General features: G+C 42.9%; 1 protein-coding gene across 1 annotated transcript; it reads right to left on the reverse strand.

Moving 5' to 3' along the window:
* Positions 1-12,119: 12,119 nt before the first annotated feature.
* LOC125450668 (fibroblast growth factor-binding protein 1-like) lies at positions 12,120-13,615 on the reverse strand. Its single transcript, XM_048526713.2, has 2 exons — positions 13,505-13,615; positions 12,120-13,392 (listed from the first exon to the last, which is right to left on the reverse strand). Exon 2 carries the CDS (start codon positions 13,376-13,378, stop codon positions 12,719-12,721), a length of 660 nt encoding a protein of 219 aa, XP_048382670.1. The 5' UTR covers positions 13,379-13,392; positions 13,505-13,615; the 3' UTR covers positions 12,120-12,718.
* Between the last annotated feature and the right edge of the window lie 408 nt (positions 13,616-14,023).

The raw sequence follows: 14,023 nt of genomic DNA on the forward strand, positions 1-14,023 counted from the left end.
CCCTCTTCACAAATTGCTTACTGTTGTTAAAAAGTCACTATAATCTCACTCTCTTTTTAAAGAGAGATGACTCATTTTGGCTTCATCTGAGGATCACCACACCTCAAGCTAGGGTCAAGGGGGCACCTTGAGGGTAACCTCAGCTTGTACAGGAATTGAACTCATTTGATAAGGTTCCCTATGGCAGGCTCATTCATAAAGTCAGGAGGTATGGGATACAGGGTGATTTGGCTGTCTGGATTCAGAATTGGTTGGCTGACAGGAGGCAGAGAGTGGTTGTAGATGGTAAGTATTTTGCCTGGAGGTCAGTGCTGAGTGGTGTCCCACAGGTCTCTGTTCTTGGGCCTCTGCTCTTTGTAGTTTTTATAAATGACTTGGATGAGGAGGTTGAGGGGTGGGTTAGTATGTTTGCTGATGACACAAAGGTTGGAGGTGCTGTTGATAGTATCAAGGGCTATTGCAGGCTTCAGCGAGATATTGACAGTATGCAGAGCCGGGCTGAGAAATGGCAGATGGGGTTCAGCCTGGATAAATGCGAGGTGATGCATTTTGGAAGGTCAAACTTAAATGCTGAATATAGGATTAAAGGCAGGATTCTCGGCAGTGTGGAGGAACAGCGGGATCTTGGTGTTCAAGTGCATAGCTCCCTCAAAGTTGCCACACAAGTGGATAAGGTTGTTAAGAAAGCATATGGTGTTTGGGCTTTCATTAACAGGGGAATCAAGTTTAGGAGCCACGAGGTTATGCTGCAGCTCTACAAAACCCTGGTGAGACCACACTTGGAATATTGTGTCCAGTTCTGGTCGCCCTATTATAGGAAAGATGTGGAGGCTTTGGAGAGGGTGCAAAGGAGGTTTACCAGGATGCTGCCTGGACTGGAGGGCTTGTCTTACGAGGAAAGGTTGACTGAGCTCGGACTTTTCTCTCTGGAGAGAGGGAGGAAGAGAGGTGACCTGATCGAGGTGAACAAGGTAATGAGAGGCATGGATAGAGTCAATAGCCAGAGACTTTTCCCCAGGGCAGGATTGACTGCCACGAGGGGTCATAGTTTTAAGGTGTTAGGAGGAAGGTATAGAGGAGACGTCAGAGGGAGGTTCTTCACCCAGAGAGTTGTGAGCGCATGGAATAGTTTACCAGTGGTAGTCGTGGAAGCGGAATCATTAGCGATATTTAAGCGACTGCTGGACATGCACATGGACAGCAGTGAATTGAGGGGAATGTAGGTTAGGTTATTTTATTTTTGGATTAGGATTATTCCATGGCACAACATCGTGGGCCGAAGGGCCTGTACTGTGCTGTACTTTTCTACGTTCTATGTTCTATGCTGTTGGCTCATCGACCAGCTGTCCAGCCAATTACACTAACTGACCTCCTATCTGCTAATATACTAACCATGCTTTAGCAGCCTTCATTCACATCAAACTTTACATTGCCATTTCACCCTTCACAATTAATCTCAAATCATCTCAATGTACTTCACAACAAATTAGTGATTTTCCATGTTTGTTGTAATACAGGCAAGCGCAGCTGTCAATTTGTACACAGCAAAGTACCAGACATGACTGAAACAAAAACAGAAATTAATGGTGAAATGCAGCAGGATAGTATCTGTGGGAAGAAAACAGAGTTAACTTTTTGACTCTGGTAACTCTTCATCAGAACTGTTCTGATTCCATCGGCTGAAGTTTTCCAATTCCCAAGTTGCTCCATCATCAGGACCAAAGTTGGATGCTAAGACAATGCCAGTGGCAGTATATAGTTAGAGTATTTCCAGTGACAGTTAATTAAGAGGTAGCTTGGCAGCCTCACTGGTGCAATCAATGGAGGTGCATGCTTCTGATGTTACAGTGTAAAGAGAACAGAATCATTCAGCTACCCCTGATGGCCAAGTAAGTGTTATTTACTGCACCAGGGTTAAACAGTCAGGCAGCAGTATCAGACCGGCAGGCAGTCATTGCTGCTGGAGATTCCCATCATGGTCACGGAGAGGTAATAAGGAAAACCCTGCTGTGGGGCTGCTCTGGTTCAACTGGCACCTCTCCATGTGGCAGGCTCTCATCCCAAAGCTGTTGAAATATCGACAGGGTGAGAATAGATCATGCATGCCAATTTCATTTGTTGAATTTTCTGCGCCTGCCCCCAGCTCCTCTGAAAATATCCCATGGAGGTGGGAACTGTTCGCATTCCCACAGGGCAATTTGTCGTGCCATTTTACAAGGCTTTGCTCTCAGCTTTTCGCCAGTGGGTTGGAAAACTCAAGCTCTATGATCCAGTGAGATACCTGCTCCATTATAGCAGACTGGCTAAGAACTGTTCCAAAGAACATTGGAAATTCCAAAGGCAGGCAACATTGGGGTAAGTTTGGAGTGCGATGATGTTGCTCTGTGAATTGGTGAGTTTACATTGTGCATTTGGAGCTGCAGAAACCTGGGCCTTTACCTTAAGTTCACATCCTATATGAAACAAGTTATACAACAGTGTCCGTAGAACATGAAGGTCAGAAGAACTCTTAGGCTCTTGGCTAGAGAATGATGACAACGCAGGCTGCTAGAGAAGCAAATAATGAGAGAAAGAGAGAGAGAGAGAGGAAGAGCGAGAGATAAAAAAATGAGAAAAAAGAAATCTAAAATTCAGCTCGAGGGAGCATTTAATATTTTTGAGTCAATCAACTGGCAACTGAGCAGAGTCACATTTGCATTTTGTGTTCCAAGTGGGCAACCCACAATTTTGTTTTTTAATGAATTATACTGGAGTAGTTGATCTGGTGGACTTTTTCTTGCATTCATTGCTTCTAATGTTTCAATCATTTAAGTGAAAGGTACTGAGGCAGACATTGGCTTTTATTTGAATTAATTTTTCATGCATTAGCATTCTAATTGTGGAGAATTCAACAGAAACTATGTATATTCAGATTTTACGTGTAACTACAGCATCCAGTGGATGTGCAAGCTTGACTCATATTCATTCATGTACAGTAAATCAGTCAATGAGTTTTTTTGGAATTTGTGGTTGATATCATGCAATGTTATTGTTCGTCATACCTATAACCTTTTATTCCTCTTTAATTTAACTTGTTGAAAGGTGCTGTGCAGCTGATGACTATTTCTGTGTGGAATGGAATACCAAGTCTGCCACACAGAGAGAGGCACGTGTTCACAATCCACACCAGTGCAATTAACTGTTTTTTATTTAACTTCAGAATTGTATTCATGGATTAACCCTTCACTCTCAAACGTGTGCAGACACAAAGTACAATAAACTTGATGATTTACAACTTGCAGAACTATCCAATATCTTCGGTAAGAATACAGCAATAAGTCAAAATGCACAATTAGTATTTTTATTAATCGATCATGGGGCATTGCTGACTGGGACAGCATTTATTGTCCACCTTTAATTGCCCTTGAGAAGACGGTAGTGAGCTGCCTTCTCAAACTGTAGTGGTTTATGATGAAGCAGGCACACTCCTAGTGCTTTCCGAAGGGGTTCCAGTGAAAGAAAGCTAATGGGAAATACTAAAAATTCTCCCAGGGTCTTACAACAGTACTTTCCTAACCTGCAACCTCTATCACTTAGAAAGACAAGGGCAGCAGATGCATATAACTCTGCTCCTTCACTTCTCTTCTCCCCCCCATATGTTTCCCGTTAAATTCATCCCTTCTTTTCACTGCAACCATTCCCTGGGGTAGATGTTCCGTACACTCACCAATCATTGACTCAAGAAGTTTTTTTTTCTGAATTCCCAATTGGATTTCTTATATAAAGGGCCTCTTAGTAATGTTCTTCCCCACAATAAGATTTATTAGGTGGAATCTTTTAGTGGTCTGAGCAATGTGGGAAATGGCAAAATGTGTAGTAGAATTGGATGAGAAGACAGTGAGGGCCTATCTCGACATCAGAAGCAACTTGCATCATCTTTTAATGGTTTTCACAAGCAGCACAGTGAGGTCCTTGTTAGGCAGCAGAGAGTTGTGAGATGCTTTGATAATGGGCAAAACTTGCACCTTTCTTGTTCACTTTCCTACCTTACGAAACTCAACAAACAATCTGGATTTTGAGAAAGCATAACAATGCAGTCCATAGGTCCAGGAACACTATCAGTGTTGATTGGGAAGAGTGTTTCAAATTTTTTGCCCCAACAACAGTAAAGGAACAGCAATATAATTCCAAATCAAGATGGTGTGTGTGTAGAATGGAAACTTGCTAGTGGTGATGCTTTCATGCATATGCTGCCCACGTCCTTCTGGATGGTAGAGGTCATTGATTTGGAACATGCTGTCTGAGGAGCCAATCTGAGTTCCTGCAGTTTATTTTGTAACTGGTCTAACATTGCTGCTACAGTGTGTGGTGTGAAGGGAGTGAATATCGAAGGTGATGGATGGGGTTCCAGTCAAGTGGCCTGCATTGTCCTGAATGTTGTCAAGCTTCATGAGTGTTGCTGGAGATGTACTTGTCCAATTGAGTAACTTGTAGGTGATGGTCAAGCACTGGAGACACCAAAGTAAGTCATTTGCTGTAGAATTCTTGGCCTCTGACTTAATTTTGTAGCAACATGACAGTGTTGATCCATATGAGACTGATTGCCAGGACATTCTATTGTAAAGCACACTTATTGAACGTCACACTGTGTTCTACATATATAGTACCAACACAAAAAGTCTAACTGCATCACTTAATGAGGATCCAGTTTTAGCTGCTTTTTAATTTAGCTGATCTTTCACTGGAATCTTTGTTAAAAGAAAATCTGTTTAGAGTGAGTAACCACAAGATGTAAACTATAGATTTCATTCATTGCCAACCACAGTTAGGTTAAGTTCTCAGTTTTCTGCTTCGTTTCATACGTTCATTGACAGTCCCTCATTTTGAGGATGTCATCTACTCACGGTCATGGGTTTCTGCCAGGGGTCTTAATGTAACTAAACATTAATTGATTCTCCATCTTTGGTAGAATGGGCAGGATGTTCTACAAGGTACTGGGATCCAGAGTACATGATATTTGAATCGCTTCCTTCTCTGCTTTTATTGACCTCATCATTAAAACATTCTGACTCAAAGCATGTTGTAGCTTGGTGGACAAGTTATCACTATTCTGGATTATAACAATAACTGCACTTCAACGATACTTAGATTGTGAAGTAGTTTGAAATTTGGTCAGGCAAAGCACAACACAAATGTAAATCTTTCTTCTTTCAATCTAGCCTATTACTTGGTAAGGTTTCTCTTCATTGCCTTCCACTGGAGAATTTTCATAGAGGGTGCACATATGTACAATCAATGGTCCCATTAATTAAAATGGTAATATCAAAGGTAAAATGCTAGAATGATGCTTTCAGTAACACTTCGGATAATAAAAACTATTTTTAAAACTTATCAATGGATACTTAACTGCAAATAAAATACTGGTATTAATTAATCTTAAAAGCTTGCAAGCAATCATCTAGTTATGGAAATGCAGAATGGAATTTAAAATTTGTGTAATAATGATGATAGAATGATGGGTATCTGATATGAGTTCTCTAAAGCAGCAGCCTGAGGCAATAGCTTAAACAACAGCAGGGTTAGAATGAAACCTTTACATGAAAGAGCAAAAGTAGGTTACTGGGAAAACAAAACACCAAAAAGGCAAAACACCCTTCATGAGAGAAAGAATGGGACATCTTCTTGTTTTCAGTATTTAACGGAAAATAATAATGTATAGGAAGTGCATAAAGGAAGATCAAATGGGGAAAATCATATTGTGTGAAGTCCATACATTTTCTGTGATCAGTAACAGAAAATGCTGGAAGTACTCAGTCCATTAGAAAGGAGCAGAGTTAACAGGGTTGGATTTTGTACACCCCTGCCAGTGACAACCACTTTGAGGCCTTCTCACTGCTCAATTATACCAGTGGCACCGCTGGCATCAGATGACCTGTATGCCCGTGGAGTATCCAGTGTTGTAATTATGAAATTCCTCCACATCTCTGAGGTCCCTTATTCTGAGATTATGCCCTCTCGTCCTAGACTCCCTCACAAGGGGGAACAAACTTGTCATATCTAACCTGTCAATTCTCTTATGAATCATACATGTTTCAATAAGATTGCTTTGCATTCTTCTATATTCCAGTAACCACAAGACCAATTTACTTAACCTCTCCTCATAAGACAGTCCCTCCAAACCTGATATCAGCCTGGTAAGCCTGCTCCAGATTGCCTTCAATGCCAGTATATCTTTCCTTAGATAAGGGACCCAAAACTGTTCACAATATTTTGGTTTTCTCTATAAAATAAATTAATCTTTATCTAGTGTGTCGTCCTCCCTGAGTTAAAAATGGCTTTGAATTGTGAGCATGATGCTATTTCCATACCAGCATACATTTCTTGAAGAAAGTTGTTGAAGAAATAAAATCAAAAATTACCTATGAAAATTGAAACCCTATAGTACAAAATTTGCTTTAATAGTGTACATGGTACAAGCCATTATTAGGGTACAGATTGGCCAAATACCATTTTAGCTGGAAAAATCATTCTGTGAATCATCACAAATTGCTAAATGATTTGTGCCACTCCACCATTAGCTTTCCAAAAATACCACTTTGCACTTAATCTTCCTGGAGCTTCATCCAGTGGTAGCATATGAGTATTTAGTGCTCACTAAACATGTTACAGGTAGCTAATATTTAACATTGCAAAAATCTGGTAACAATGTGATAATTGTTGATAGCATTGATATGACCCTTTATTTGTTCAATAAAAACTCAAAGAACTGCAGATGCTGTAAATCCGAAACAAAAACATAAATTGCTGGAAAAGCTCAGCATGTCTGACAGCATCTGTGCAGAGAAATCAGAGTTAATGCTTCTGGTCCAGTGACCCCTCCTTTATTTGTTTGTTCTCTGGTGCTGCTGGCTGGGTGAGTATTTATTTCCCATCTCGAATCGCCCTGACTTTTGATTTTAATTTGTTTTATTATTGTTACATGTACCGAGATACAGTGGAAAGTACTGTTTTGTGTGCTAACTAGACAAATCACACCTTACATAAGTGCATCAGGATAATAGAACAGAATGCAGAACATAGTGTCACAGCTACAGAGAAGGTACAGAGAAAAATCAACTCTAATATATCAGAGAACCATTCATAAGACCAATAAAGGTGAAGAAGAAGCTGTTCTTAAGTCTGTTGGTACATAGTTTCAAACTTTTGCATCTTCTGCCCGATGGAACAGGTACATCAGTTGCTTGATGACTGAAGCCCATGTGGTGTATGGACACCCACGTTGCTGCTAGGAAAGGAGTTCCAGGATTCTCAATCTTCCATCTGTGGTAGTTTTTTATCCTTAAGCCTCATTGGATAGAGATACACTATTTGTTCCATTGTTCACCAAAGTGTTACATGTTGTTGTTCAGCCCCATTGTTGTCTGTTCACAATTATTAGTGGAAGTACAAGATCACAAATAAAGTAAGCAATAGTTTCTCACTTCCAGCAGGAAATGTGGCAATAATGGAACAAGATAAGATGTTGGCCCTGATTTGAAAGCTTCCACAGTTTGGTTGGGGCCTCCAGATTTCCCCTTCACCGACACTCAGCGGCTTTTAACCACTTCACAACATTTGTTTTCATCAGTTGCCCTGGTCAGTTTTCTGAGCTTTTTTAAATAGTCACTTGCTTCCTATCCTGCATGAATTAAACTGATGTGGAGGTGCCAATGTTGAACTGGGTGGACAAGGTCAGAAATCACACAACGCCAGTTTATAGTCCAACAGGTTTATTTGAAAACACACTCTTCCTCTCAAACACTCTCTCCCACATACACACACACACACACACACACACACTCTTTCTCCATCTCTCTCTCCCACACACACTCTCTCTCTTTCTCTGTCTCTCCCCCATCTCACACACACACACACACACACACACGATGAATTTGTATTTGCAGATATATTCTATTTTGTTCAAAAAGCACTCAATTGATAGACAGTCAATGTAGCATTTTATAGATTCCTCTAAACCAAAACACAAACAGATTCTAAATAAGGCCTTACATCTGGTGTGCATTGTCTGGCCTAAAATATCAACTTTTCTTCACACTGATAAAACCCTTAGTTTTCTCTTGTCAGTGACTTGAGAGGAATTTGGGGATTTACACGCACGTTAGTCAATTAAAACTTTCTAACTGATTAAAGATTTAACAGCCTCTTAGGTTTGTTTACACATCCTCATCAGTGGTGTGATCCTTTGATCTTTTTACTTATAAATGCTGTGCCTGCTATCACCTCACTAACACCTGAAGGAGAGGTTCTGAAAGATTGTGTTTCCAAATAAACCTGTTGGACTATGACCTGGTGTGATGTGATTTCTGAATTAGATTGAACTAAATATGAGGAAAGGAAAGCAGGAAATACAGGTGAAATGGGTAAAGAAAGAAATTGAAAAAGTGATGAATAAAGTTGAAAAGATATTGCATTTGGATAGAAACAAAGCAGATGGAGGAGTGGCATTCAGCAAAACAGGAAAATATACAAATCAGTGCAAGAAACTGAAAAGAGAACTAGCAAACCATAAAGAGGTGTAACTGGAAAAGAAAACTAAAAAGAAAAACGGAGGGAAGAATTTGAAAAAGGGAGAATTTATACGGTGCCTTCCAGAGCCCTGGGATATTCCAATGTGCTTTAAAACCAATGAAATGCATTTTAATCTTTGCAACCTACACACGCAGTGTGGAAATAAATCGACACTTACACACAACCCAGAAGGAAACTGACACAGAATGAATATAAAAGGGGAGAAAAGAAACAGAATACCAATAGTCAGACATAGTAAGAACTGCAAATGCTGCTTCTGATGCTGCCTGGCCTGCTGTGTTCCTCCAGTCTTGCAGTCAGCTTTTGAAAAGTGCGCACTTTAGACTCCTGAACCAGACTGTTTAAAACATTATTGTCACGATATAAATGCGGTTGGTGTACCTGGACGCGGACCACAAGTGTCTTTAAATACACGGTAAGATAACATACAATCTTGTTCCAGAACGCCATGGTTTTGGTCCAGAGTAAATGCACCTACTGCTGGTGTGTCCACCAAAATATTACAAACAGGAAAGCTGGGAGGTGCGTGTGAACCCGCAATGTGTACCTGCAAGGGGCTGTTTACTAGAAAACTTATAAAATGATATGAATTGGGAGTGGGAGGACACGGAATAGGAAACACTGAATTCCCAGTAGCGCACTGTAACCTCCCAAGTGCAGCAACGGGTCTGTTCCTGGAGCTGGCAGTTATAGGAGTCACTGGAGTTAAGCTAATGGGATCGGATTGGTTCCGCCTGAGTGGGGTGAGCGATGAGCCGACAGTTTAGGAGCCACGATCCCGCCCAGCTCCAGTCCAGCGCAGGCTGGGGGAATCACACAGAACCATGGTAACAGCATTGGGAATGTCTAAGGAGAGCGATAGCGCATAACACTGGAGGGATACACAACAAAGCGACCTAAAATTTAATTGCCTATAGCATTTCGGATAGTGCTGCTCTGTACAAATGCTGCTGTTTATCATTTTGTCGTTATATGTAAAAGCTGAAATTCCACTAGTTTCGTATTGATCATTAAGTAGGAGGCATGACACCTAACAGCAGGTTATTAATGAATTTTCATGTTGATACAAAGCGCTTTCCATTTGATGCAAAGTGACACAAAGTAACACGCCAACCCCGATTCGCTGAAATACCTTAAAAAAACTGCTAAAACTGTTCGCCATCTGCTCCTTCGGCTTATACTTACTGACTTCCAGTGTACAGGGTCACGAGTTCCATGCATTCCCTTAATATTGACCAACCTGGGTGAAATCATTCCCACTCCAAAGAGGCTGATTCGAGTCCGTTGAATCGATGTGTGGAATAAAAGATTAGAAAGTCGCACATTGCTCATTGCCGAGGGCTGGGTGTTACTTCTGAAATGCAACGACTGATAATGTAGGCCAACAGAGCAGCCTCATGCGGGCCATTACTCCCAACTCCCATCACCAGCACACACCCCTCGCACAGAACCCCCCCCCGAATCCCACCCCACGCCGCCGCAGTGATGGGTGGTCCAGGGAGTTAGCTGTTAGCCAAGATGTCAAAACTCTGCGGATCTGCCTTTCTTGGAATAATACCATGATATCTCGTACATCCGCCTTAACAAATAGACGTGCCCTTGATCGACCTTGATAAGGACAATGTAGCACTTTCTTAGGCAGCATTATAATATCAGCCTCAATTCTGTATTTCATTTGGAAGGCACGAACACGTAAACTAAAATGGAACTGCCATTACCAATAATGTGTTTATTTGGTATTCCAAGTCAAATTTTCCTGAATCTGAGCTTCCAACAATATCTCTATGCCATTAATCTCTTATTATGTACTTTGAACTTTACCCGTTTCAATGCAGCTACCGCCGTAACCCTCATGGATGCTTTTGTTAGTTTTAGTCTTGACTATTTCAACCCATTTTGAGCCGTCCATTCAAAATTCTGCTGCCCAGTTTTAACTGTCCGTCCTCCTCGGACTGACCTATCCCCTCCCTACCTCCCCACCTATACTCTCCTCTCCACCTATCTTCTTTTCTCTCCATGTTCGGTCCGCCTCCCCCTTTCTCCCTATTTATTCCAGTTCTCTCTCCCCATCCCCCTCTCTGATGAAGGGTCTAGGCCCGAAACGTCAGCTTTTGTGCTCCTGAGATGCTGCTTGGCCTGCTGTGTTCATCCAGCTCCACACTTTAGTTATTTTAACTCACACCACATCCTGTTCACCATCCCTGTAGTCGCTGACCTACATTGGCTCCCAGTTAAACTAATCCTCCATTTTCAAACTATGACCTTGCCTGCCCTCTCGTTATCACTTCCACCACAAGCCTGAGGTCGCTGCATTTCTCCAACTCTGACCTTGAACATCCCCACTTGCTCGCCTCGTCCTCGGCTACTCCTAAGCTCTACAGTTCCCTTACTAGGCCTTTTTGCTTTTACACCTAGAGTAACCTTGGAGACTCTTTGAACCTGTCTGTTTGATCAAGCATTTCTTAGGTGGCTGTGTGTCAGATTCTGTTTGACACAACTCTGGTGAAGCATTTTAATGGCGAAATGCAAGTTAATGTGCTCTTGTGAGAAAGTGATGGAACCTGGTATGTTGTGAGAAAGTGACGGTACCTGGCTTCGGGTACCGCCTACTCCAGAGATACTATAGAATCCTACAGTGTGGAAACAGGACCCTGCATTTCGCATGGCTAATCCGCCTAAACTGAATCCTATGGTCAATTTCCCATGACTAATCGACCTAACCCACATATCTTTGAACTGTGGGAGGAAACCGGCGCACCCGGCCGAGCAAACAGTCGCCCGAGGATAGGATCGAACCTGGGTCCGTGGCGCTAAAAGGCGGCGTTGTTAACCACTGAGCCAGCACACCGCCTGACATGCAGGCAGCACATGCTTAATCTATAACAGTTCTACAATGACAAGCTCTGGGCGGGTTAAATGGACAATATCTGCAATCATACGTTATTGCTTTGTGGTGGGAGATAGTAGGAATTTCTGAAGAAGGGTCTAGGCCCGAAACGTCAGCCTTCCTGCTCCTCTGATGCTGCTTGGCCTGCTGTGTTCATCCAGCTCCACACCTTGTTACCTCTTATTGCTTTGTGGTGATTTTTAAACCCAATCGGACTCTGTCCCAGATTGTTTGGGGAAGATCTGGGCACATTACATTGAATCAAATGATCGAGATCAAGGGTAATTTTCGGGAATTCAGAGATGCTGTCAGCACATCTACCATTTTACCGTGGAGAGAGCCTGCTTTTGTAGAACTCTCTCCTTATAGACTAAGCATGTGCTGCCTGCATCCGGACCATGCTGGGGTTAAAACAAGAACTTTCAGCTGCTTGGAATCAGAAGCAATAACAGAAAATGTTGGAAAAACGCAGCAGGTCTGGCAGAACGTTGACTCTGTTTTCTCTCTCTTCAGATGCTGCCAGACGTACCGAGTTTCCCCAGCAATTTTTGTTCTCGGTGCTAGGATGAATATCGATGCAATCGATTTATTTTTTGTAAACAGACCGTGCGTAAATGTTATTCCAACATTTATTTATTTCTGAAAAGACAACACGGTATCGTGGCAATGTTTTCAGAAAAAAGTTTTTTATTAACAGTTTTGTTAAAAATAGCTGGATTTATTTACAATACGCTCGTGTTAATGTTTTAGAAAAGATCTTTGAAATATCAGTAGAGCTAGCGGCTGTGTGGCTAATGGACGTAACATATTCCCCGAAATATGAGCGATATTGACCGTAAGACATGGTTACGCAACCCATCGAGACTGCTGGGTTATTGGAGAAAGCACAACGTGGACTTTTAAAAAAAATTAAAACTGGCACCACGAGTATATAAAACATTCTGCTTAGCTGCCCGCGAAAGTGACTGTTTTCAAACGGGGATGGTGGTAATGGATTGCTTTGAGGACGGACAGGGTTTTGTTCATTTGTCCGGACCCACCCACGGCGCTGTCCTACAACATGAACCGACTGGAAACCGACCGCAAGTATATTCAGAATGCCTGTTAATAAATTAGGGCCAACTTACAACTTACAAACTCATTTTATAAACCATAGAGTTTCTAAAACAATTGATCAACTATACAAACAATATAGTCCCATTCTTTAAGCAGGAAGTAAAATGGACAATCACAGAGATAGAACATCACAGAGACCCTGCAGTCTCAGCCCTGGATTGCTGAAAACAGGAACTTGCAGACAGAACTCCATCTATCGTTACAATATTCCGCAGCTACTTTGTCTACATCTGGACTGTCAGCATCTGTGACAGGGACCGGGGTCAGTATCTTCTCTTGCTCCTCTCCCGCGGCTGGAGAGGTTAGCAAGCTGGAGCCGGTCATTTTCAGATGAGCTGCTTTTGTGCTTCGGCACAAACTAGACTTCAACACTGCCGAGGGCTGGCTGCAGATCCCCTTCTGCTTCTTCAGTGCCCGCGTGATGTGCTTCCAGTAGGTCTTTGCATCTTGCGAGTACTTGGCGCAAGCTGACGGTTTCCCGGTGAACTCACACCAGTAGTCGCTCAGTTCCTTTTTGCAATCCACACGCAGGTTGATGTCAGAGTCTTCCTGCCCTCGCAGTGCCCACTTGCACTGTGCTTGCTCTCGGCTGACGAAGCGCCCCTGCTTGGGCGCTGAGCCGCGACCCCTTCTCTGCTTCTTCACGTCGGTTCCCAAGCTCGGCGCCTTGTTGCCCCCGTCCTGTGATTCCCCTAACTGCGGCTGGATCTTGCCTTTCCTCTTCCTCCGCTGCTGTTGCCCCTCCGCCAAGAGACACTCTGTGATGAAGAGCAGCAGCAAGAGCCCAGCAAGTCCGAAGAACCTCATCGCTGGATCGTCAACTACAAAGTGAGAAAACACACACATTTCACTGAAAGTGGCTCTTTTTATTTAAAAAGAAAACCCCACCACGGGCCAGCCCAAGGGCTGAATGGCCAAGAGACAGAACCCTACCTGGGAGCCTCCGCTGCAAGATGCTGTTGGGAGGATTTGAACCGTTAGTGGCGATTGGACCGCGCTGGTTACAATTTATATGTTTTTTGGAACGCCTACCGTGGAATGGGGCGTCACCGGGAAACCCACGCCGAGAATACCTGAGCTCTGCTTCACCAGCTTCAGCACCACACCTTTGCAGGGTTCACCCAAAGGTCCAGCTGTCAAGTTGACAGCAACCCGTCTCCCACTGACAGCGACAAAAATGCAGCCTTTTAACAGCCCTTCTGCGGAAACTCAGCCCCCAGCCCGCTGTCCGGCGCCCAAGCACTGAAGTCTCTCCCATAGGATACTGATCTGCTTCTATGAGGGCGCTCAGACGAATCACCATGCGCCCCGATAGCTGCTCACCGCTCCGTAAAGAAGGGCCACTTTACATGTTTAACAAAGTTATAAACCGTGGAACTGTCATGTAAAAGATTTGGGCAAACACCGCTAGGCAAATGCCGGGATTTATCACGAGGTGCTGTAAGGAGGATA

The sequence above is a fragment of the Stegostoma tigrinum genome, chromosome 1 (assembly GCF_030684315.1).
Source record: "Stegostoma tigrinum isolate sSteTig4 chromosome 1, sSteTig4.hap1, whole genome shotgun sequence".
Classification (NCBI taxonomy): Eukaryota; Metazoa; Chordata; class Chondrichthyes; order Orectolobiformes; family Stegostomatidae; genus Stegostoma; species Stegostoma tigrinum.

Coding starts and splice junctions, on each gene's coding strand:
- LOC125450668 (XM_048526713.2), bottom strand. CDS start 13,378: ATGAGGTTCTTCGGACTTGCTGGGCTCTTGCTGCTGCTCTTCATCACA.